A 22,377-nucleotide genomic window follows, 5' to 3' on the forward strand; every position below is an offset into this window, starting at 1 on the left:
CTGCATTTCAGAATTTTGTATGAGGCTGTTGCAGATACGGGTAACTTTCCATTCTTTTCTGGGTAATGCTTTCAGTGGTTTCAATTAACCTCGAGGGTGACAGAGCCCAGTATAATGACCTTTACACCTCTGTGCAATGTTTAAATATCTTCCTTGTAGTCTCTCCCATCTCTGTCAGGTTGAAAAACATAATTTCTTAATGAATTCTTTGCGTCTTGACTTAAGACTGCTTCTTAATGGCCTTTCCTCACAGGGTTAATTGCACTTTTCAAGTGCAGTGGGGGAACGAACAAAAAATCTAATCATATACTCTCTGTGCCAAGAAGGGGGACGATGTCCTTTACCCTGGACAAACAGGAAAGATATTCATTGCCACCATCTTCAGTCAAAGAAGAGTGGAGATGATTTCTTCCTAGGAGAGTCTAGTTGCCTGAATGTGGTCCAACTTGAAAGCAAGAATCTAAGGTTACGTGCTGCTTCCTCCATACAAATCCCTTGACTGTCATTAACAGTCAGATGAGAGGAGAATCTGAAGTCATTCAGTTCATTACCACTCTGTTCCCTCCCTTGTTTGCAAACACCAAGGACATCGTTATAGAAACATGAAAGCTTCCCACGCAGTCACAAGATCACCCTGGACCCAGACCCTTTCGGCTCACCAGTATCTTTGTGAATTAAGTGTGTCTTGGACCTTCCATCTGAGAAGAAACAATTTGAGATGCTGCAGGGAATACTAGGAAGGCAGTACAGGTATTTTCAGGTTCGCAAATCCATACAGGGTAGTGCCAGGATGATAAAGGAGAAGAGTGGTAAGAAAAGAATGCTTTGGAGAACTTGAAGGAGGATGAGCTCCTATCTGGCTTGGAGGAAAGTGAAAAGGCAGGAGAACCAAGGTAAGTCAAGTCCTGGGTAACAAGAAGAAGCCCACTCTGTGAAGGTAGAAAGAAGAGCATTCCAGGCAGAGAGCACAGCAGGTACAAAGGCCATGAGGCAGGAGTGAGCTTTGAGTTGCAACGAGAAGGCGGCAGCGAGGCTTCAGTGCAACAAGTGTGAGAAACGAGGTTAAAAAATGAGGCTGGAGAGATGGGCAAGCCTGCATCTGTGGACCTCAATCTTCACTGTTTATCAGCATCACCTGGAGAGATTTTTAAAAATACTGATGATACCCAAGCACAACCCCTGGGATTCTGATTTAACTGGATTAGTGTAGGATTCAGGCATTGGAATTTTTTTTCAGCTTTTCTCCAAGAGTTCTCAAGTTGTGGGAAAATTAAAAGAAGAGTATCATCAATGCCCATCTAACCTTCACCTAAATTGACAGACTTTGAAAATCCGCCATGTATGATTTTGCTTCTTCTTCTGTTTCTGTCTCTATCTGTCTCTGTCTCCCTTTCTCTTTCTCTCTGTAAATATATATACCTTCTGAAGATTTAATATCCCTCATATGAATTACATATATTTTAAAAGAACTTATACATATACATATATTAATTATATATACATTCTGATGTCCACTCAAGGTGGGGCATCACTGGTTTGAATACTCGGTTGAGCTCTGTTCCCTGTAGCTGAAGCATTCTAGCCGATGGCCTCCCATCCTTAAGGACCATCTCCATTCTTGGGCGGGTCGAAGGTCAGTGGGGACATCAGTCCTTGTGGCATCAGCCCACACTGGCAACTGTGAGCTGTCTGTGTGTCTATCCAGGCACATACATGTCAAAGGCATATTCTCCAGTCAAAAGAGCAACTTCACAGGTGGTCCACCGATGCGCCTTGTTTACTTTGACAACAAAGCCAGCATCCCTTTAGTTGCTTCTATATCCCTTATACTGAAAAGAAAATATGGAAAATTGCATGGGGGTGAAGGCTTTTTTTGCCCAGACACCTCACACCATTTTGACCCTACTTCTTTTTCCTACCACGCTAAGCACAAGAGAACTTAGAGATCTTGCTTGTTCTTTATCTGGAAGGAGAGAAGAGATATCCACACTTTCTGGTTTCCCAAACTTCTCAGATGGACCCTCAAAGCTCAATGTTCCTTTTAGGGTCCTACCAACTTTTAACTCCTTCTAATTCCCATCTGTTGCTTTTTTTTTTTTTTTTTTGCTTTACCCTCAGTTTAGGAAACTGTTATCTAATTTTTTGCAATAAGAACAAACCTGATGAGAGTTTTCCAGATTTTCTGGTCCAATTCAAAAATTAAGGGTTTCACTCTCTTGTTTTCCACTTGTGCTATGTTAGCCCATTCCTTCTGGAAATCAGTATAACATGTTCTCTTTATGGCTTCAATCTTGGGAAGAACTATGGACCAAGAATGGAATAAGAAGCACAAAGGGATGACATATCACATATCAAAATATTATCCCCCAATAGAAGGGGGGCAGAGAGACAGCTAAATACCCACTGTAGGTTGGGACTTCCCTGACAGTCCAGTGGTTAAGACTCCACGCTTCCACTTCAGGGGACGTGGGTTCGATCCCTGGGTGGGGAACTAAGATCCCACATGCCACGCGGCGTGGCCAAAAAATGAAAAAAAAAAAAAAAAAAACCCAACCTAGGTTGACTAGGATTGGGGAGATCATCTCTTGAACTCGTTAGAGATGCTCTAGCTCCAGCAGTCACTGAGATGGCCAAGCCGCTCCCCGGCCCTGCAGCCAACAGCGCAGCTACGTGGAGGTGGCCCCTTCCCACTGCCCATTTGAACGCAGCTGCCACATTCCATCCTTCGAGCTCCCCTGTGCATTTCAGGATGGCACAGCTGGGTTTGTTAGCTGGACTCAATATTTAGCCCTTCCATCTGAGACATGCTGACACTGATCTGTCAATTTTGAGAGCCAGTCCTGTGCCCACGGAGCCCATTCCGGGAAGTACTCCTTAGCAGCTAATGAAACGGGCAGCCCCTGGAGTGTGGCCCTCTTTCTGCCAATGTGATGTCAAGGATGGCTCTGTCTTTGAACAGACCTCTCTGATGTTATCAAAGCCCTTTTCTTGTTGTTTTCTTTTCTCTTCTCTTTTTTTTTAAGGAGGGATATTAAGATATACTTATCACAGAGTATAAACAAACTAAATGAGATCCTTGCTCTTTGGGAAACATGAAAATTGGCCTCGATTTCAATAGCTTATGGCCACTTTATCTACTGCCGGCATCTAGGAGGAGCGTTTCAAAGCAGCAGAGCTTCTTACCTTGCCAGGCAAGGCCGTGACGTTCCCGACAGATGGCTTTCCCCACGTGTCCGTGGGTATATTCCTGACTCACTGAGAACCCTGACTGGCTTTGAAGCCTGAGAGACAACTGGTTATAACCCATGGTCGTAGTGATGTACGCCGTGAGCAACCACTTGTTTTTCTCAGGGTGTTCCAACCTCAGCATCACTGATTGGAATTTTGAGCTGGTATAGTCTTTGGTGGGGGTGGGGGCAGGGAAGCTGTCCTGTGCTTGTAGGAGATCTACCATTGTCCCTGGTGTCTACCCTCGAGACACCAGTAGAAACCCCCTCCCCAGTTTTGACAACAAAACGGTCTCCAGATAATTTCCAGACTGCCCTGGGAGGGGGGTTTACCTAAGGGAAAGCAATGGGATCCTTCTTCCAACAGAATGTATGTGTTAGAGTAGAGATGGGAGTTCATCAGAATGTTTTTAGCTGCAATTAGTAGCTCTAAACCAAGAGCAGATACAAAGACTATCTATGTAACTTGAGGAAAACCCATGTGATAATAAAAAATAATAATGCAATAACAACAAATACGTATAAGTGTATACCAAGCATATGTTAAATTTCTGTGTCATTTCTGCATCACCATAACCCTGTAATAATAATCCTATTATTATTATCCTCATACAGAAATCAAGGCACAGAGAGGTTGAGGAACCTGCCTTGGTTGTACAGCTAGGAAACCCTGAGTCCAGGATTTCAGTTCGATCGTCCATCTCTGGAGCTTATACCTCCATCACTATGCTCCCGTGATGGACACCTCTTGATCTTCTGCTGCCCAGTGTACAGATCCTCCTTCTTCTACTGCCTGCATCCCAACTTTCCCTCTGTCAAGCCACTCTGCCTGTACTTTTAGTCAACAAGTTTTTAGTGGCATTAATCCACCACTTCTAACTCGAAGGGTAGTATGTTTAAATAGCTGCTCACAATAAATGTGTTAGGGATGAGTATGTGGTTGAAAGGAGACTCAATTCCAGGACATTCACTGGACAAGTTATAAAGGAGAAGCCCACTTAAAATAACTTTTGTTGTGGTGATGGCGGTAAAGTACACATCACATGAAATTTACCACCTCAACCATTTTCAAGTGTACTGTTCAGTGGTATTAAATACATTTATAATGTACAACCAACACCACCCTCCATCTCCGTAATTCGATTCATCTTGTAAAACTGAAACTCTGCACCCACTGAACAATAATCCCCCATCATCCCCCCAGCCCGTCAACCACAAGTCTACTTTTTGTCTCTATGATTTTGACTCATCCAAGTACCTCATGGAAGTGGAATCATACAGCATTTATCATTTTATCATTTTGACTGGCTTATTTCACTTGATATAACGTCTTCAAGATTATTATCCATGTTGCAGCAGGTGTCACAAGTTCCTTGCTTTTCATTAAGGTGGCATAACACTCCACTGTACATTTTGTTTATGCATTCATCCATCGACGAACACTTGGGTTTCTTCCACTTCTCGGCTGTTTTGAGTAACGCTGCAGTGAACATGGGTATATAAATATCTCTTCAAGATCCTCATTTCAATTATTTTGGGTACATACACAGAAGAGGAACTGCTGGATCATATGGTAATTCTATTTTTCATTTTTTTGATGACCGCCATATTGTTTTTCCCAAAAGCTGCACCATTTTACATTCCCAGCAATAGGACACAAGGGTTCCAATTTTTCCATATCCTCATCAACACTTGCTATTTTCTGTTTATTGGATAGCAGCCAATCTAATGGCTGCGAGGTGCTATTTCACTGTAGAAGTCCACTCTTAAACTCTCAGCATGGGGACTTCCCTGCTGGTCCAGTGGTTAAGAATCCACCTTCCAATGCAGGGGACGCGGGTTTGATCCCTGCTCAGGGAATGACGATCCCACATGCCACAGGGCAACGAAGCCTGCGTGCCACAACTACAGAGCCCACGTGCTCTGGAGCCCGCGAGCCACAAGTAGAGAGAAGCCCATGCACTGCAACAGAAGATCCCACATGCGGCAACTAAGACCCGACGCAGCCAAATAAATAAATAAAAAATAACTCTCAGCATGGTCGCAACTAGGAGCCACTGGGGGTCACCATGTAGGCAGCCAGCAGGAGAATTATAATGACACGTAAGGAGGGGATTCGGCTGATGGAGCTAAAGAGATTGGATGCCAGAATGGGTTGTTGAGAGGACTGCATGGCGTGTTACAAATGAATGACATGCCAAACACTATGCAAGTATACTCTCCTAGAATCCCAATAGGTCCACATCCAACCAGCAGTCCCAGAGGCAGCCAGGATTTTAACTTCAGGAGTGACTGGTCCCATCCAGGTGACACTGGGTGAGAGCTGCTGAAAAGGCTATGCATTTCTTTACTTTGTTGTAGCAATTTCCCTTTTTAAAGATGTCTCTGAAAAATTCAAAAGAAGAGAAGACTCCTTCAAGAAGGCATGTCCAAAGTGACGGCATAACACCAATTGGGGGACTTCCCTGGTGGCGCACTGGTTAAGAATCCACCTGCCAATGCAGGGAGACAGGTTTGATCCCTGGTCTGGGAAGATCCCACATGCCACAGAGCAGCTAAGCCTGTGTGCTGCAACTACGGAGGTCCGCGCGCCTAGAGCCCGTGCTCCGCAACAAGAGAAGCCACCGCAATGAGAGGCCCGCGCACCGCAACGAAGAGTAGCCCCCGCTCGCCGCAACTAGAGAAAGCCTGCGCACAGCAACAAAGGCCCAACACAGCCAAAAATATAAATAAATAAATATAAATATAAATATAAATAAATATATATAAGAAAAGCCACGTGCGGGCTTTCTCTAGTTGCGGCGAGCGGGGGCTACTCTTCGTTGCGGTGCGCGGGCCTCTCATTGCGGTGGCTTCTCTTGTTGCGGAGCACGGGCTCTAGGCGCACAGGCTTCAGTAGTTGTGGCTTGCGGGCTCAGTAGTTGTGGCTCGTGGGCTCTAGAGCACAGGCTCAGTAGTTGTGGCGCACGGGCTTAGTTGCTCTGCGGCATGTAGGATCTTCCCGGACCAGGGCTCGAGCCCGTGTCTCCTGCATTGGCAGGCGGATTCTTAACCACGCCAACCAGATGCTGGTATTTTAGGGACATGTAAGATGTGGTCTCCGTCTTTTAGAAACTGCCCTCACATGTGGTTCCACCTGAGGGACAGCCACCGTCCAGGTCTGGTGATGCTGGTCTTTCTAGCTGTATGCTCTCGAGGCAAGATGAAGGAGGAAGAAAGTCCTAGTTGATATAAGTTAAACTAAGGGAACAAGGTCATGCCTTGAGAATGTGGATCCACCGTGGAGGAAAGAGGGGAGAGGGTGGGGTGGGGCAATGGGACTCATCACGGGGGGAGTGAGGTCACTGGATTCAACAGGAGAAAACGGCTGGTAATTGGTCCTGAGATCCACAGCCCCTCTCCCCTCCCTTCTATCCCCTCCTACACCACAGCCTCCTGTCTGTCTTGATGTCCTAATTTCCAGGACCCTTCCCTTCTAAGTAAAACAGTGCATCGTACTTCTGAAAGTAGACTGGAGCCAGACTGGCCCTGGGGAGCACACAAAGGACTAATAAACACAAGAAAATATACTCAACATTGCTAGGAACATAGGACATGGAAGCTGAAATAGCAAGAAGTTTCCAAGAAAGGTTTTATTTTTTAATGGAAAAAAAATTCTTTTTTAAAATTTATATGCATATGTTTTGTTCTTTAAATTTTTGAAATTAATTTTTAATACAAGTTTTAAAGGTTACTTTCCATTGACAGTTATTACAAAGTACTGGCTCTACTCCCCGTGTCGTACGGCACATCCTTGTAACCTGCCTTACGCCCAATAGTTTGGATCTCCCACTCCCCCTTCCCTCTCCCCACTGGTAATCATTAGTACTTTCTCTCTGTGCATCTGCTTCTTTTTTTGTCATATCCACTAGTTTGTTGTATTTTTATTTATTTTTATTTTATTTTATTTTATTTTTGCTCTACGCGGGCCTCTCACTGCCGTGGCCCCTCCCGTTGCGGAGCACAGGCTCCGGACGCGCAGGCTCAGTGGCCATGGCTCACGGGCCCAGCCGCTCCGCGGCACGTGGGATCTTCCCGGATCGGGGCACGAACCCGCGTCCCCTGCCTCGGCAGGCGGACTCTCAACCACTGCGCCACCAGGGAAGCCCCAGTTGGTTGTATTTTTAGACTCCGCCTATAAGTGATACCCCACAGTATTTGTCTCTCTCCGGCTGACTTATTTCACTTAGTGAAATAAAGCAGCGGGAATGCATTCCGAACGCTTTTGAATCCGGTAAGGTTTTCTTCCCCTCTCCGAGATTTTAATTCAGCTAATAACTCTTGCGGTTGCAAGCCATAAACAGTTGAAAGTTCTGATATTAGGAACCCTGGAGCAGTGACCTGACACCAAAGTAGCAGCATGTCAGTACTTTAAAGCACTCCAGCATATGCATATGTATCTGAGTCACTTTGCCGTACACCTGAAACTAACACAACACTGTAAATCAACTCTACTTCCATTTAAAAATTAAATTAAAAAACAAAATAAAAAGAGGGACTCAAAAACAAAAGAAAAAAATCCATATGAAGAAAAATAAAATACCCCAGTACAAAATAATACTAAAATTTTGTCACTCTTACTGCAATGACTACCACGCCCTTAGCCAGCCTCTCTTTTCCAAAATGTCCGGATAGAAAGGGACCGTGTGTCACAGGGCCACTTATGCACGTGTCATATTGTTTGCAACAGACAAAGCTGTGATCTGGGGAAACTCGAACACTAAGATGACTTTTACATGGTTGAAAGAACGTGGAACAAAAGAGGCAGGACTTGGTCAGAAGGACTCTGCTTTTCTCTGTTCACAGAACTGGAATCAATTTTATGTTTAAATGTTTCCCACAACAGTCAAATCGTTCTCAAATGTTTCGCAGAAGCCGGGCTGCCTGGCAACCCAGATGTGTTCTGGGGGGCTGGGGAGGGGCCCCAGGCAGGAAACGTTATTTCTTTACTTCTTCCCAAGCAGAAAGAAAATTGTTCCTTTTCTCTATTCCAGCAGAATACATTTAAAACGACAAGCTGGAGAAAATGAAAACAAACCTTTCCCGGGGAGGCCTTCAACAGGGAAGGCATTTTCAACACGAGTGTGGGAAAATGAGTCTCTAGAATTTTCTGAATTAGCTCCAAATTGGCCATCGAGGCAAACACCATCCTGTTGGACGGTCTCCTCCGCTTCAGGGGGAGTCTGGAGACTGTGCCGTCATTCTCGAGGGTTCTACTCGACCCTGCAGATTGAGGCTCCGGTGGAAATGAAGAGCCCAAAATTATCCAGGGCAAGCCAGGTATCTGGAAATTGCCTTTGAGGGTTTTTTGTATCCTCAGACACAAAACGGATGGGGCGAAAAACCCACACTCCCTAATATTCAATTATAACCGCACACACACAGGCTGCGCTCAGAAATCAGTGGAATGGATTTGAGGGTGCAGGTCTAGACTCCCCCAACAGAGAAGGGTTTATCCTTCATGTGGCGAAGGCACACGTTCTTATTCATAGCATCTCCTTCCCGCCGCGGGATGGAGCAATTCAGAAGAACCAAGGATGCCACAGTGGAAGGCTCTGAAATACAGCGAGTGGCCCATCTTCTCTAGGGTGGGTTGAAGGATGGCCCTTCTCCCAATTCATGTCCATCTGGAACCTCAGAATGTGACCTTATTTGTAAACAGGGTCTTTGCAGATGTAAGTAGTTAAGGATCTCAAAAATGAGATCATTCTGGATTGGGGTGGGTCTTAAATCCAATGACTCCTTTTTTTTTTTTTTTGTAAATTTTTATTTTATATTGGACTACTGTTGATTTCCAATATTGTGCTAGTTTCAGGGGTACGGCAAAGGGATTCAGTAGTATGTATACATGTATCTATTCCTTTTCAAATTACTTTCCCATTTAGGTTGTTACAGAATATTGAGCAGAGTTCCTTGTGCTATACAGTAAGTCCTTGTTGGTTATTTTAAATATAGTAGTGTGTATATGTTAAACATCCAATTTATCCCTGTCCCCCTTTCCCCTTTGGTAGCCATAAGTTTGTTTTCTATGTCTGTGAGTCTGTTTCTGTTTTGTAAATAAGTTCATTTGTATCGCTGTTTTTAGATTCAGCTTATAAGCGGTATCATATGATATCTGAATGACAGGTTTCTTTATAAGAGAAAGGAGAGGGCAATTTGAGACACAGACATAGAGGAGAAACAGATGGAAAATTGATGTGAAGACACGGGTAGAGAGTGGAGGGATGTGACCACAAGCCAAGGAACCCGAAAGGCTGACAGCAGCCACCAGTGTCTGAAAGAGGCAAAGATGCACTCTTCTCTAGAGACTTCAGAGGAAGCAGGGCCCTGCCGCTGTCTTGATTTCAGACTTCTGGCTTCCAGAACCGTCAGAGAAAAAACTTCTGTTGTTTAAGCCATCCAGTTTGGTGCCATTTGTTACAGCAGCCCTGGGACACTAAACCACTCTACTTTGAGCCCTGACTTACGGATCAAGAGACGCAGCATGGCAACCTGCAGACCCAAGCAGGTCCCCAGGCCTGCACGGCGATGGCTGAAAAGTCATTCTGTTTGAAAGACTGTACATAAGCCCTGCGTTTCCAGCTGGTCTTCAAGACCAGTAAACCTGGTCGTCATGGTCTTGGGCTCCAGAGCGGCAACAATTGCTGGGAGTTGAGAAGAGGCTGCTCCCTTTAGAAAGGCACGTGAAAAAAAAAAAGGAAACACACGTGATCCCCCTCTTGCTGCTTCCCTACTGGTCCCATCATTTCCACCGCGGAGGGTGCACACATCTGACTGGCCGTTGCGCAGAAGTGGAGAACTGTGCGGACGTAATATACTGCCCTCGCCGGATCAAGTGTTGATCTGCGGCGGTCTCGGGGGCTGGTTAATTGAGATTATGGGGGCTGCTAAGGCCCTCTTAGCGCTCGCCCACCCCCTGCATACAGCTGCACGTGTCTATATTCCCTGGCTAGCCCGTACAGACATCTGATGCAAGCCAGCCCATCCCTGCTTTGGCCATTCTCATTCATCCGAAACGTTGAGGCGGCTTCTCATCATGACACGGTACAAAGCATAAGAAACACTTTAGTGTCCGTGGGAAAGATTCAACCGGGCACGATCCTAAGAATGTTGCCAAGTGTGGGAAAGGCAACTGAACATTTGATCACTTGAGGGAAAGAGCCTCAGTTAGACTAGAGTTTTATTTTTTTTAATTCGTTCCATGTTTAATATGTGGTTAAGTTTGGAGGCAAGAAAGAAAGGTCAAGACGAATCATCTTTTCTATCACACACACCATCTGCTGGGAGATATAATGGGATGGCCAAAAAGTTCGTTCGGTTTTTTCTATACCATCTTACAATATATCCCTATATATACATATAGATTATACTTATATATAGTTTCTTTATATATATAATTATTTACAGATGTTTATATACAATACATATGGTTTATTTATATATCTGGCTTATTTCTATATTGTATATATGGTTTAGTTTTGTACATCGTATATTTTTAAAGTATACAATTCAGTGGTGTTCGGTACATTCACAAAGTTGTACACCCATCTGTACCATCTAATTCCAAAATATTTTCATCCCTCCAAAAAGAAACCCCATACCCTTAGCAATCATTCACCACTGGCCATCTATTTCACTGGGTCCTGGCAACCGCTACTCTACCATCTGTCTCTACGGACTTGCCTATTCTAGATATTTCCTATACATAGAATCGTACCACACGTGGTCTGTTGTGTCTGGCTTCTTCCACTCGGCGCCCTGTTTTCCAGGTTCATCCACAATGGTAGCCCGTATCAATACTTCATAACTTTCTACGGCCATATTCTATTCCATTGTAGGAATATACCACAATTCACTTATTCATTCACCCACTGATGGAACGTTTGGGTTTTCTCCATGTTTTGGCTATTGTGAATAATGCTGCTATGACCATTTGTGTATTTTGCGTACTTGTGTATAATTAAGTGTAAGTAGACTTAGTAGTGAAGCCGCGTGATGGGCTTCAGTCTATTAGGAGAGAGATGCCCCATGAATCCCACCATCCACCCACCAGGGGCATCCTGAGACTCTGCCCTCTGCCCTGCGCTGGTTAGGAACACAATTTGTCTGTAAAAGATGAACCTCACAAAATCCTTGTAGACTTGGAGAGAGCCAGGCTCTGCACTCTACCTGCGTTCCCTCGTTATACGCTGAGGTTCTAGAAATACATCCACCTACAGATCTCATCCTGCTTGAAGAAAAATAATACTTCCCTAACATTCTTCTTCCTTTAGCACATCTCCTTAAAAGCTTCTTGCCTGACTGCACCCTTCATCCTTGGTGTTTATTTATTGGAAAGACGCTGGGAACACAGAGCAGCACTTAAATGCACATGACGTCATGCTGATTTGGCTGGGGGACATTAGTCATTAACAAGAATGACTGTGCATATACCTCGCAGCCACACCAGGACAGAGGTAATGAATCAGTAGGTCCCACATCCGACAGCCAGGAAGGAACAGAACGATACCCCTTGCAGCCCAGCGGAGGGCTGCCTCACGACTTACTCCCTTAATTTGTGATCCTGCCTCTACAAAGCAAGGGCTCTTCAGACTGGACGCCTGGCATAGCATCATCTTTCTTCTACTCCTTTATTCTTCTGGGAGGATTACCTCGTGACTTCACCATGTTTTACTTAAAAAGGAAAAATCACCTCTTAGGATTTAAACCCTGAAGGCTCCATGATCACCACTGATACACCTTACCCAGAAAAGGACAAAGCAGCCATGCAAACGGTTGTTCTGTGGTCAGTTCTTCTGGAGAGAAAGAGATGGAAAGATTTCTATTTCTGCTCGTGGGGGTCATGACTTGTTCTGAAGAGTCAGCTACCTTTGAGTGGAGGCGTGGTGGCCGGACCACCGGCTGACAGGACTTGGGATAACTACCTGAGCTCGACAGAAATCCAGAAATACATGGAATCCAAGACAGGTGATGTCAAGTATCTTGTTTTCTCTCTTCCTCAGTCACCTGTGAAATAGTCTGGATCCTTTGGTTTTGAATTGATTACACTGATCAGACACTTAACTCTAGATGGGGAAGGAACAGAATGAGGGAGTACACTGTCAGAAGAGAAACTGAGGAAATACAGTCTCAGCAGCTTTTGACTTTGGTCAGACGCCTAGGATGAGCCAGACTGTTTCTTCATTTCCCACCCAAATCTCCGCACAGATCATCCAGATATCCATACCCTCTGCACAGCAAAGGTATAGACCAGTGGCTGTCAACTGGGGTGATTTTGTCCCTCAAGGGATCTCTGTCAATGTCTGGAGACAATTTGATTGTCACAACTGAAGAGAAGGTACCACTGCTAGTGGGTGGAGGCCAGAGATGCTGCTAAACATACTACAGTGCACAGGATGGCCTCACGACAAAGAATGATCTGTCCCCAAATGCCCGTCTTGCGGAGGTTGAGAAATCCTGGCGTAGACTAAACCAGCTGGTACGCTACTTACGTTCTTTTCATTATGAGACTTGAGATAGGACGATTTGCTATGTGTAAGCTCATGGTAGCGGCATAATGTAATCCTGTAAAGAGGAAAGACTCTCTTTATGACTCTCTTAGCACCCCTAATTCCAATCACAAAGTTGTGGGGTTCTGAATTAGTTACACTCGGAGGAGGACATCCCCCGACCGTTTCTGTGAATTAGGGATTTCAATGAAGCAAGCTTATTTTAAAAGGGAGAGGACCAGTGAACCACTGCCTTGGCTTCTTTAGGGATCAATTTCAGTTGCTTCCTGCTAAGATCAGAGGCGCCACGGTGTCTCCTACTCTTCCCTTCAAAGACCTGCAAGGTAAAGAGTGATCTACCTGCCTAACACCTGCAACTTGAGATAATGTGAACGTTGGTCCCAACACAGGGAGTAATTCCGCAGACCCAGTCTAAGATTGAGCTTTGGGTAAGATGTGCGGTCCTCAGCATCCCGGCTTGTCAGCAGCACTCAGGTACGTGGAGACGGCATCAGGAATTGTCAGGACTGATGACCCCAATTGTCAATATGTTTTGAAAACCCTCGGAATAGAGAATAATGCTTATGCTTGCCATAAGGAATCTTGATGTTATTTCAAGAAGATTCAGTTAGTAAGTCATGAAGGAAAACATCCATGAAAAGGCACATCATAGTATAAATTTGACATTAGGTATTTGCTTTTGCATCAATTCAATAAATGTTTACTAGTCCTTGACTACTGGGTTGGCCAAAAAGTTCATCCGGGTTTTCCTGTTAACACCTTCTGGAAAAATCCGAATGAACTTTTTGGCCAGCCCAATATGTGCTAAGCTGTATCCCAGGGGACAAGGGACTGATACCCATGGAACTGACCTACTTAGAAGTATCTGTAAAACATATCCAGTTGGGTATTTTCCTTTACATTGGCCCTTATTTTATGTTTCTATTTTTCCAAAATAGGTTTCTAAAATAACGTTCTATCCACAGGAAACAAAGCTTCAACCTCCACACCTTGACTGCATCTCAGGAACCAATCTGATCGCAAAGCAGGGATGGCCCTTGAATTAAATGCACGACTAACTAATGAAATGCAGGCGGCTTCCTCGAGCCCATGGAAGAGAGCATCATTTGTGAAAACGATCTCAGAAAGGAGGCTTAGGCCAAGTGTCCATGTATGTTATTGGCCCTATAAAAATTCCCAAGAAGTTTGGGTTGTCTTCAAGCATCATAGCCTTGTCGGCAAAGCCATCTTCCAGGGAGGCAATGGAGAATGTCTTTGGATTTCACGGTCAAGAAGGGTGTAGCAAAGTCCCCCCCCCCCCAAAAAAAAAATCCCCCGTGAATTTCGCAGCTGGGTTCCAGTGATGGGCCAGATGGATTTCTCCTGTGATCGACTGAACAGTGACCATCACCGGAGACAGCTGGATAAAGGTGGACTTCCACGAGCTGCTACTTTTACTAGGAAGAAAGTGGTGTTTCCCAGGCTTCAGTAAGCCTCATGCAAAGTTCACTATTTTGCCACATCTGCGTACATCTTTTTGTATTTTCTTACTGAATATTTTTTTCCTTAGAATAATTAATTTATAAATTAAAATGAGATACGTTATCTGGAAAGGGAATACCTACTTTACCCACAGCCTTCCCATACCAATCAGGGCAGCTGCATCCTTCACGCCCAATGTCTTAGAGTCATTCTTTTTTTTTTTTTTTTGCAGTACGTGGGCCTCTCACTGTTGTGGCCTCTCCCGTTGCAGAGCACAGGCTCACGGGCCCAGCCGCTCCGTGGCATGTGGGATCCTCCAGGACCGGGGCACGAACCCGCGTCCCCTGCATCGGCAGGCGGACTCTCAACCACCGTGCCACCAGGAAAGCCCTTGGAGTCATTCTTGACTCTGTTTCTCCTCCACCTCCTCTCTCTCCCCATGACTCTGATCCGTGGGTGGAAAGATCAGGAAGGCAGAAATAGGGCCACTGCCCTTCCCGGCATCAAGCAACATCCATGTCGTTCCGACCCTCTGTGCTCCCAAAGCTCTTGTCATTATAAAACAAATTGTTTGCTCTTTAAACAAAAGCATGGTGCAGTGAGAATCCATACAGCTTTCGGAACACACCTGGCAGCTGTTGTTTTATGCGAAGCGCGATATCCTTTCACTGCTAAAATAGAATTCAGTGCTTATGGAAGTTCTGACGGCTGTTCAACAGCAACCCTTCATAGAAGCACTTTTATGTGCCAGATACCGTTGTAAGCATCTCACAAATAAATATCAGCCCACTGAATCTTCCCATCCCTACGGCAGTAGGTACCAGAGTCTCATCTGAATTAGGAAACTAAGGCACATGGAGATGAGGTGGCATGCCTACAGTCATAAAGCCGGGAAGCAGACCAGAATTGAGGCCAGCTGGTTGCAGGACCTGTGTTCTCCCACATCATGCTCATCTTTGTGATGAAAAATACAGAAAACAGCTTCTCCTCTCCAGTGAACCAGGTCTGAGTGTCCCACCTGCAGCGGAAGGCCCTGCATCTTACACGTGGGGACCCAGTGGCTCAGGCATACTCACCCCTCAAGCCTGCTGTGCTGAAGAGGGAAGCTAAGGATAAATACGAGTGGGAAGATACTTGTGACTCTGGAATTTTAAAACTTGTTAGCAGTACTACTGATTCCCTGCCTTCTATCCCTCTTTTCCAAAGCTCAGGATTGATATATTTATTTTGCAATAGAAGAACATGAGACCAGGGTGCTAACGGACTCAGTGGAAATGAAACTCAAACCTTCCAGATCAGTGTCTTTCCCCATCCAAGGCAGGAGGAAGCAAACCTGGATCCTTTTATCTCAATATCTGCTATCCTGGCCCTGCAGTTATAAGGCTGACACTTGCATTAAGACACTGAGTTTATCCTTCCTCCCCCCCAAAGGCAGCAGGCACCAGGCTGACCACCCATCAGTACAAATATGATGGGAATTTTTCCCCCAGGACACAGTTTATATTCTGTAGAAGATGCAGGACTGCCTAACGTCACTGAAAGTGATGCTGTAAAGCCCTTGATCATATCCCAAACCACTGTCAAAGAAGGAGCTGGTAAACTAGTCCACTTAAAAATTGAAAGAAAAAATTATAAGGATGATGACTAGACAGACACTTCAGAAGAGAATTATTCGAATCCAAAGGACTAAGAAATGCCTCGAGAAACTTATTAAAACCCTTGAAAATGGACCATTCTTATCATCAGACAACAAAATTTAAACCAAAGCGAAATATGCTATAAGATGCCATCATTCTATTTTGCGAATATTTTCCCCAGCAACTCAAGCAACATGTGATTAATTTTTTATTCTAAAAAGAACCAAAGCATAGCTGCAATTACAACCTAAGTCCTTCTTAACGATACCAAACAAAAACCTGCTATTTATCATCCTTATCTTTTAAACAAATCTCAAGCAAATAGTTTTTCATTTTTATGAAATCCTGGGCCACATTTTAAGAGGATTTGCTTCAGGTGGCTTCCCCTCCCCCCCGTTATTAGTTATCCTCGGATAACAGGCGCTCCTGATCTAAACCTTAGAATCACTGTGCAGAGAAAGAGCCCATTACAAGTTTGGGGTGATTTGCTGAACCAACAGAGGTGATGGTAGGTGGCTTGTTCTGTAGTTGTTTCAATTTAGTTTTCTTTTTTTTATGAGATGGAATACCTCTGCTGAAGAATCTTCTGTTGGGCAGACTCCCTGAATCATTGCTAAACTGTACTCAGAAACGGGGGTTTTCCCACCGCTAACTGGCAAGATTTAACCCCACCAAAAAAAAAAAAAACAAACTTATCCTTGGCTTTTTTTTTTCACGTTTACACCCCAAGTGAGATAGCAGAGAGTGAGATATGCCTATGTCTTTTCTTGGGCCCCCTGAACATATACTTGGCCATGCAACCAAGTATTTGTACATGTATTAAAAAAACCCGAAGCTTAAAGAAAGTCCTATCCTTCTGCCAATTCAAAGGTAATACAAGGTCAGAAGACAGTGGGTAAGTTAGTCTTGTTTCTTAGGGGTGCAATTCCGGCCCTCATTCTCCCACCCCCTAATATACAGCGAAGCTGCTGAAAGCCTGTGGCCGGGTGCAGGATGTGGCTTCTACTCTGAAGCCGGAGCGTCCCTGAAGGTGGTGAAGATGGATTCTTCTCAAATCCGCACCCCACCTTCCCGTCCGGCATCACCGTACGCACGCCCCAGACTACAGTGGGCACCTACCTCAAGATGAAGAAGTCCACGGTGGAATTGCTGGCCACGGTGACATAGGCAGTGACCACGTCTCCTTGCTTGGCCGGCCGGGAGGGCAGCCAGACGGCCACGTTGCCATCTAGGCGCAACTCGCTGAGCTGGGCGCTGTCCTGGACCCGGTAGAGGCCGACGGCGCCGATCCTCTGCAGGTGGGACGTGCTTTCCTCCAGCCCGTCCTTCCCGGGGCGGATGGCATTGCCCTTCCGGACGTCGCCGCCCGCACAGTCTCCGCGCTCGTCCCCGGGCTGCAGGGCGTAGTAGAGCTCCACGGGGCTGCCCTCGGGGGGCTCGGGCGACTTCTTCCTCCCGGCCACCACCGTGGGGGGCCCGAACCAGCCGGCCGGGAGCTCCAGCTGCGCCACGCACAGCCCCAGGGCCCCCTGCAGCCGGCAGCTGCCCCTCACCTCCCGGGTCTCCCGGAAGGCGAACACCCGCAGGCAGGGCAGCCTCTGCGCGGGGCCGGCATCGTCCCAGTCCCTGCCCACCACGTGGAAGAGCACGTGCACGCGGGGCCGGCTCAGGGAGACCTTGTCCCGCAGGATGTGCGCTTTCAGCTTCCAGTTGAAACTAACCTTGTCGGTGGGACCCAAAAAGTCTGGAGTCGACATCAGGTCCGGGGGCACGACCTTTTCCACCGAAAAAGGCCCATAGCTGGCATTTAAGATCGGGGGCCGCCTGGCTTTGTAGGGGAAGAAGGACTCGACTCGGGACTGCAGGCTGGAGTTGCGTGTCAAGTCCTGGTTGGTTTCCTTCAGGAAAAAGGAGGTCTCCGCTCTGAGCACGTGGTAGGTCACGGGCAGATAAGGGGGCAGCGAGGAAAACCTCTGGATGTTGTCTGTGACCCCACGGCCCTCGATCACTGCAGGGGGGAAAGAAAAAAGAAAAAGAGAAAGATGGGGTTATTCCGGGCTCCTTAGAGGTCACTTAGCAACGAGGGGTAATTGACGAGCAATTTAGAAACAAGGGTAAACACTCCGCAGTCCACTTGGCTAGGATTTTCATGTTCCTTCGATCAGCCACTAAATGACAACATGCTCCGAAAATTACCTGCGTGTATTAGGTCGAAACCTACGAAAGGGAGATTTTTGTCCATTAAGAATTGTTGAACAGTGGCAACTTTATGGAGTCTGATCTAATGCTGGCAAGTGTGGGAGTGTAAAGTGGGTGGATTTATTAATAACTTGCATGAGTTTCAAACATTTTTAATGACACTGGTACATGAAGAGAAAACCAGACCAGTGGAAGGGAACCGTTCATAAACAAGCCCCTGTACATCTAGACATTTCGTATGTTTTAAAGGTGGTACCACAGATCATGAGGCAGAGACAGACTTTAAATGGTACTAGGACAACCGACCAGCCGTTTGGCAAAAAGATACAATTAGGGCCATACCTCACACCATACACAAGCATGAACTTCAAATGGATCAGTGATCTAGATGTAAAAAAGTGACGTTTTTTCACTACTGAATGAAAATGTGACTTCCTCTATAACCTGGGTCTAGGGAAAGCTCTCTAACGATAACCCAAACGCCGAATGCAATTAAACAGTGATAAACGTGCCCGTGTAAAACTTTTACAAGACCTGCTCACAGCCAAAACTATCATAAAGTCGAAAGAAAAAGGGCAACCTGGGAGACACTGCAAACTGCTCACTTACGGTGCTCAACTCAGCCCGCAGGTGCGTTCTGTTTGGTCCACGGTATTTTAAAAGATGGCTATGAATGGGAACCTTTTTTAAAAACTGGGGAGTGTCTGGGTTTCCAGCTTCTCTGCAAACATGAGAGGAGTGGCAGCATGTAGGCTGTCTGCCCACCCGGCAACGGTAAGAGAACAGACCCAGCAAACCACCTTTGCCCAGTACCCTTTCCTGCTGGACCCTCAGGAGCACCTGAGTTTAAAAGCACCAGTTAGGGGGCTTCCCTGGTGGCGCAGTGGTTGAGGGTCCGCCTGCCGATGCGGGGGACGCGGGTTCGTGCCCCGGTCCGGGAAGATCCCACATGCCGCGGAGCAGCTGGGCCCGTGAGCCATGGCCGCTGAGCCTGCGCGTCCGGAGCCTGTGCTCCGCAGCGGGAAGGGCCACAGTGGTGAGAGGCCCGCGTACCAAAAAAAAAAAAAGAATACTAAAAGCACCAGTTAGAATCTCCAGCCGGGTAAGTAAATGTACACTGGAGGCTGGAGGTTCAACACTGAGCCAGGGAAAAGCAGCACATCGCTCCCATCTTCCTGTCTTTCTCTGTCCGTCACCCACATCATTAGCAGTGCAACCAGCTGCCTCCTTGCTGATTGGAGGTTGCCCTCTAAAGCTTCCCCGTGGGTTGATACTTACATTGCTGGGGACTCGCTGCTCGCCCAGGGCACGAGAGGTTACTGCGCCCCAACTGCTAACTTTGCAAAGCCCAGGAAAGACCATCGCCTGGCCCTTGTCTTTCAGAACCAGACCAGAAAACCCACATAAGCCCCCATTCATACCCTGAGAGAGAACACAGGCATTCCTCTCCCCTGATGCTCCAACCTCCCCTGCTGTCCCTGCTTCTAACTGCAGCCGGCACAGCCCATCCAGCCTATGGGGCTACCCCATTGCCTCTCTCCTCCGGAACTTCCCCTAATCCTCTTCCCGGCCAGGACACTGGCTAGCAGATCAAAGCTGCCTTTGGTGCTGCAGTCTAAGGCCCTTAGGTTGTAAAGGTGGCTTTTCAAAGGAATAGCTTTCTCCCTTGTTCTTCGCCCAGAGGCGTTGTTCTGAGGTCACCGGTAACACGGGTACTTTGCCCCTCTCTCTTTAGCGATATTTTACGGCTTCCCTTTTAACCCACTCATTTCAGGACCAGGTTAAAACACTCTCAGAAGACCCTGCATAACATTCTAGAAAAGGTTCTGGCTCTATGTGCTTAAAGAAAATCATTGACTTTTTTTTTTTAACATCTTTATTGGAGTATAATTGCTTTACAATGGTGTGTTAGTTTCTGCTTTATAACAGTGAATCAGTTATACATATACGTATGTTCCCATATCTCTTCCCTCTTGCGTCTCCCTCCCTCCCACCCTCCCTATCCCACCCCTCCAGGCGGTCACAAAGCACCAGGCTGATCTCCCTGTGCTATGCGGCTGCTTCCCACTAGCTATCTATTTTACATTTGGTAGTATATATATATATGTCCATGCCACTCTCTCACTTTGTCACACTGACAAAGGATTAATCTCTAAGATTTACAAGCAGCTCATGCAGCTCAATAACAAAAAAACAAACGACCTAATCCAAAAATGGGCAGAAGACTTAAATAGATATTTCTCCAAAGAAGATATACAGATTGCCAACAAACACATGAAAGAATGCTCAACATCATTAATCATTAGAGAAATGCAAATCAAAACTACAATGAGATATCATCTCACACCGGTCAGAATGGCCATCATCAAAAAATCTAGAAACAATAAATGCTGGAGAGGGTGTGGAGAAAAGGGAACACTCTTGCACTGTTGGTGGGAATGTAAATTGATACAGCCACTATGGAGAACAGTATGCAGGTTCCTTACAAAACTAAAAATAGAATTACCATACGACCCAGCAATCCCACTCCTGGGCATATACCCTGAGAAAACCATAATTCAAAAAGAGTCATGTACCACAATGTTCATTGCAGCTCTATTTACAATAGCCAGGACATGGAAGCAACCTAAGTGTCCATCATTGGATGAATGGATAGAGAAGATGTGGCACATATATACAATGGAATATTACTCAGCCATAAAAAGAAACGAAATTGAGATATTTGTAGTGAGGTGGATGGACCTAGAGTCTGTTATGCAGAGTGAAGTAAGTCAGAAAGAGAAAAACAAACACTGTATGCTAACACATATATATAGAATCTAAGAAAAGAAAAAAAAGGTCATGAAGAACCTAGGGGTAAGACGGGAATAAAGACACAGACCTACTAGAGAATGGGCTTGAGGATACGGGGAGGGGGAAGGGCAATCACTGACTCTTTAAGCAACTTGTAGAATTGTATCAGACCCAATGGATAAATTACTACATTTAACGCTTTTATTCTGATGTATTCATCCCCCTCCAAAAAAGCTTTTAAGCCTTGAAGGGTAGAGATTTAGAGACTGGTTTGTTTGGAAAAGAGAGTGGGCCAAGGGCTCTCTGAAGGAACAGAGCAAGGATTCTAAGGCCCGTCTGTGCAGGGTGTATTCCACAACAGGGAAGCTTGTCAACAAGCTTTCTCATCATTCTTCACTCTTCTTGCACCTAAAAATGCCTTTTTTCTCCTTTTTTTGGGTCTTTTTACTTTTAAAAAAATCCTAAAAATGAACCTTTTGCTTTGAAGCAAATGCTGAGTTTATTTTCGATGACATAAAGCTGAAGTGGGCGTGCTGTCCTCTCATCTCTTCTCTTAGGCTGCTTCCATTATTTAACGCCCTCTTTATCTTCCGTATGGGACAGGAAGTGCCTAGCTCATACCTTCCTGCTGAACCTAGTTCTGAAGTTTTCCAGTTAATGAGAGATTTAACTCGAGCCAAGAAGAGACAGACATTGTAAAGAAGGGAGTGGGATCTAGTATAGTGGTTAAAGACATGATGTTTGGCTATAGAGATCTAGAGTTGATCTACTCAGTACCCATGTGATCTCAGGCAAGTTCTTACCTTGTTGGACAGTTTCAGTTTCCATAGATAAATGGATGGATGGATGGATGGATGGATGGCTGGATGGATGGATGGATGGATGGAAGGATGGATGGATGGATGGAAGGATGGATGGATGGATGGATGGATGGAAGGATGGATGGATGGATGGATGGATGGATGGAAGGATGGATGGATGGATGGATGGATGGATGGAAGGATGGATGGATGGATGGATGGATGGATGGATGGATGGATGGATGGAATGATGGATGGATGGATGGATGGATGGAAGGATGGATGGATGGATGGATGGATGGATGGATGGAAGGATGGATGGATGGATGGATGGATGGATGGAAGGATGGATGGATGGATGGATGGATGGATGGATGGATGGATGGATGGATGGATCGATGGTTGGATGGATGTTTGGATGGATGGATGGATGGATGGGTACACAGGTAGATAGACAGGTGGACAGATTTCATTATATAGGATCTAATAGTACCTGCTGTAGAGCAATTACAAAATGGCTCCCATTCTCCTCCTCTTTCTACACATTTTGTGTGTGACTTTGCAATTTTCCCTTCAAAATTAGGAGTCTATTGCCCCACTCCTTGAATCTAGGTTGGCCTTGAATTTGCTCTTGTCGGCAGGATATGCCAGAAGTGACAATGTGCCAATTCCAAGCTCAGGTTTCCACTAACCCTCTTTTGAATTTCTGCAG

The 22,377-nt window shown here is 45.7% G+C and overlaps 1 protein-coding gene across 1 annotated transcript in view; it reads right to left on the bottom strand.

Moving 5' to 3' along the window:
- The window catches only part of TMEM132C (transmembrane protein 132C), a 370,532-nt gene that overhangs the window by 219,850 nt on the left and 128,305 nt on the right, over positions 1-22,377 (bottom strand). The window contains exon 2 of the mRNA XM_060027867.1: positions 16,993-17,881. Coding sequence (XP_059883850.1) covers positions 16,993-17,881 — 889 coding nt within the window. The remainder of the gene's footprint in view (positions 1-16,992; positions 17,882-22,377) is intronic.

The sequence above is a fragment of the Delphinus delphis genome, chromosome 13 (assembly GCF_949987515.2).
Source record: "Delphinus delphis chromosome 13, mDelDel1.2, whole genome shotgun sequence".
NCBI lineage: Eukaryota > Metazoa > Chordata > Mammalia > Artiodactyla > Delphinidae > Delphinus > Delphinus delphis.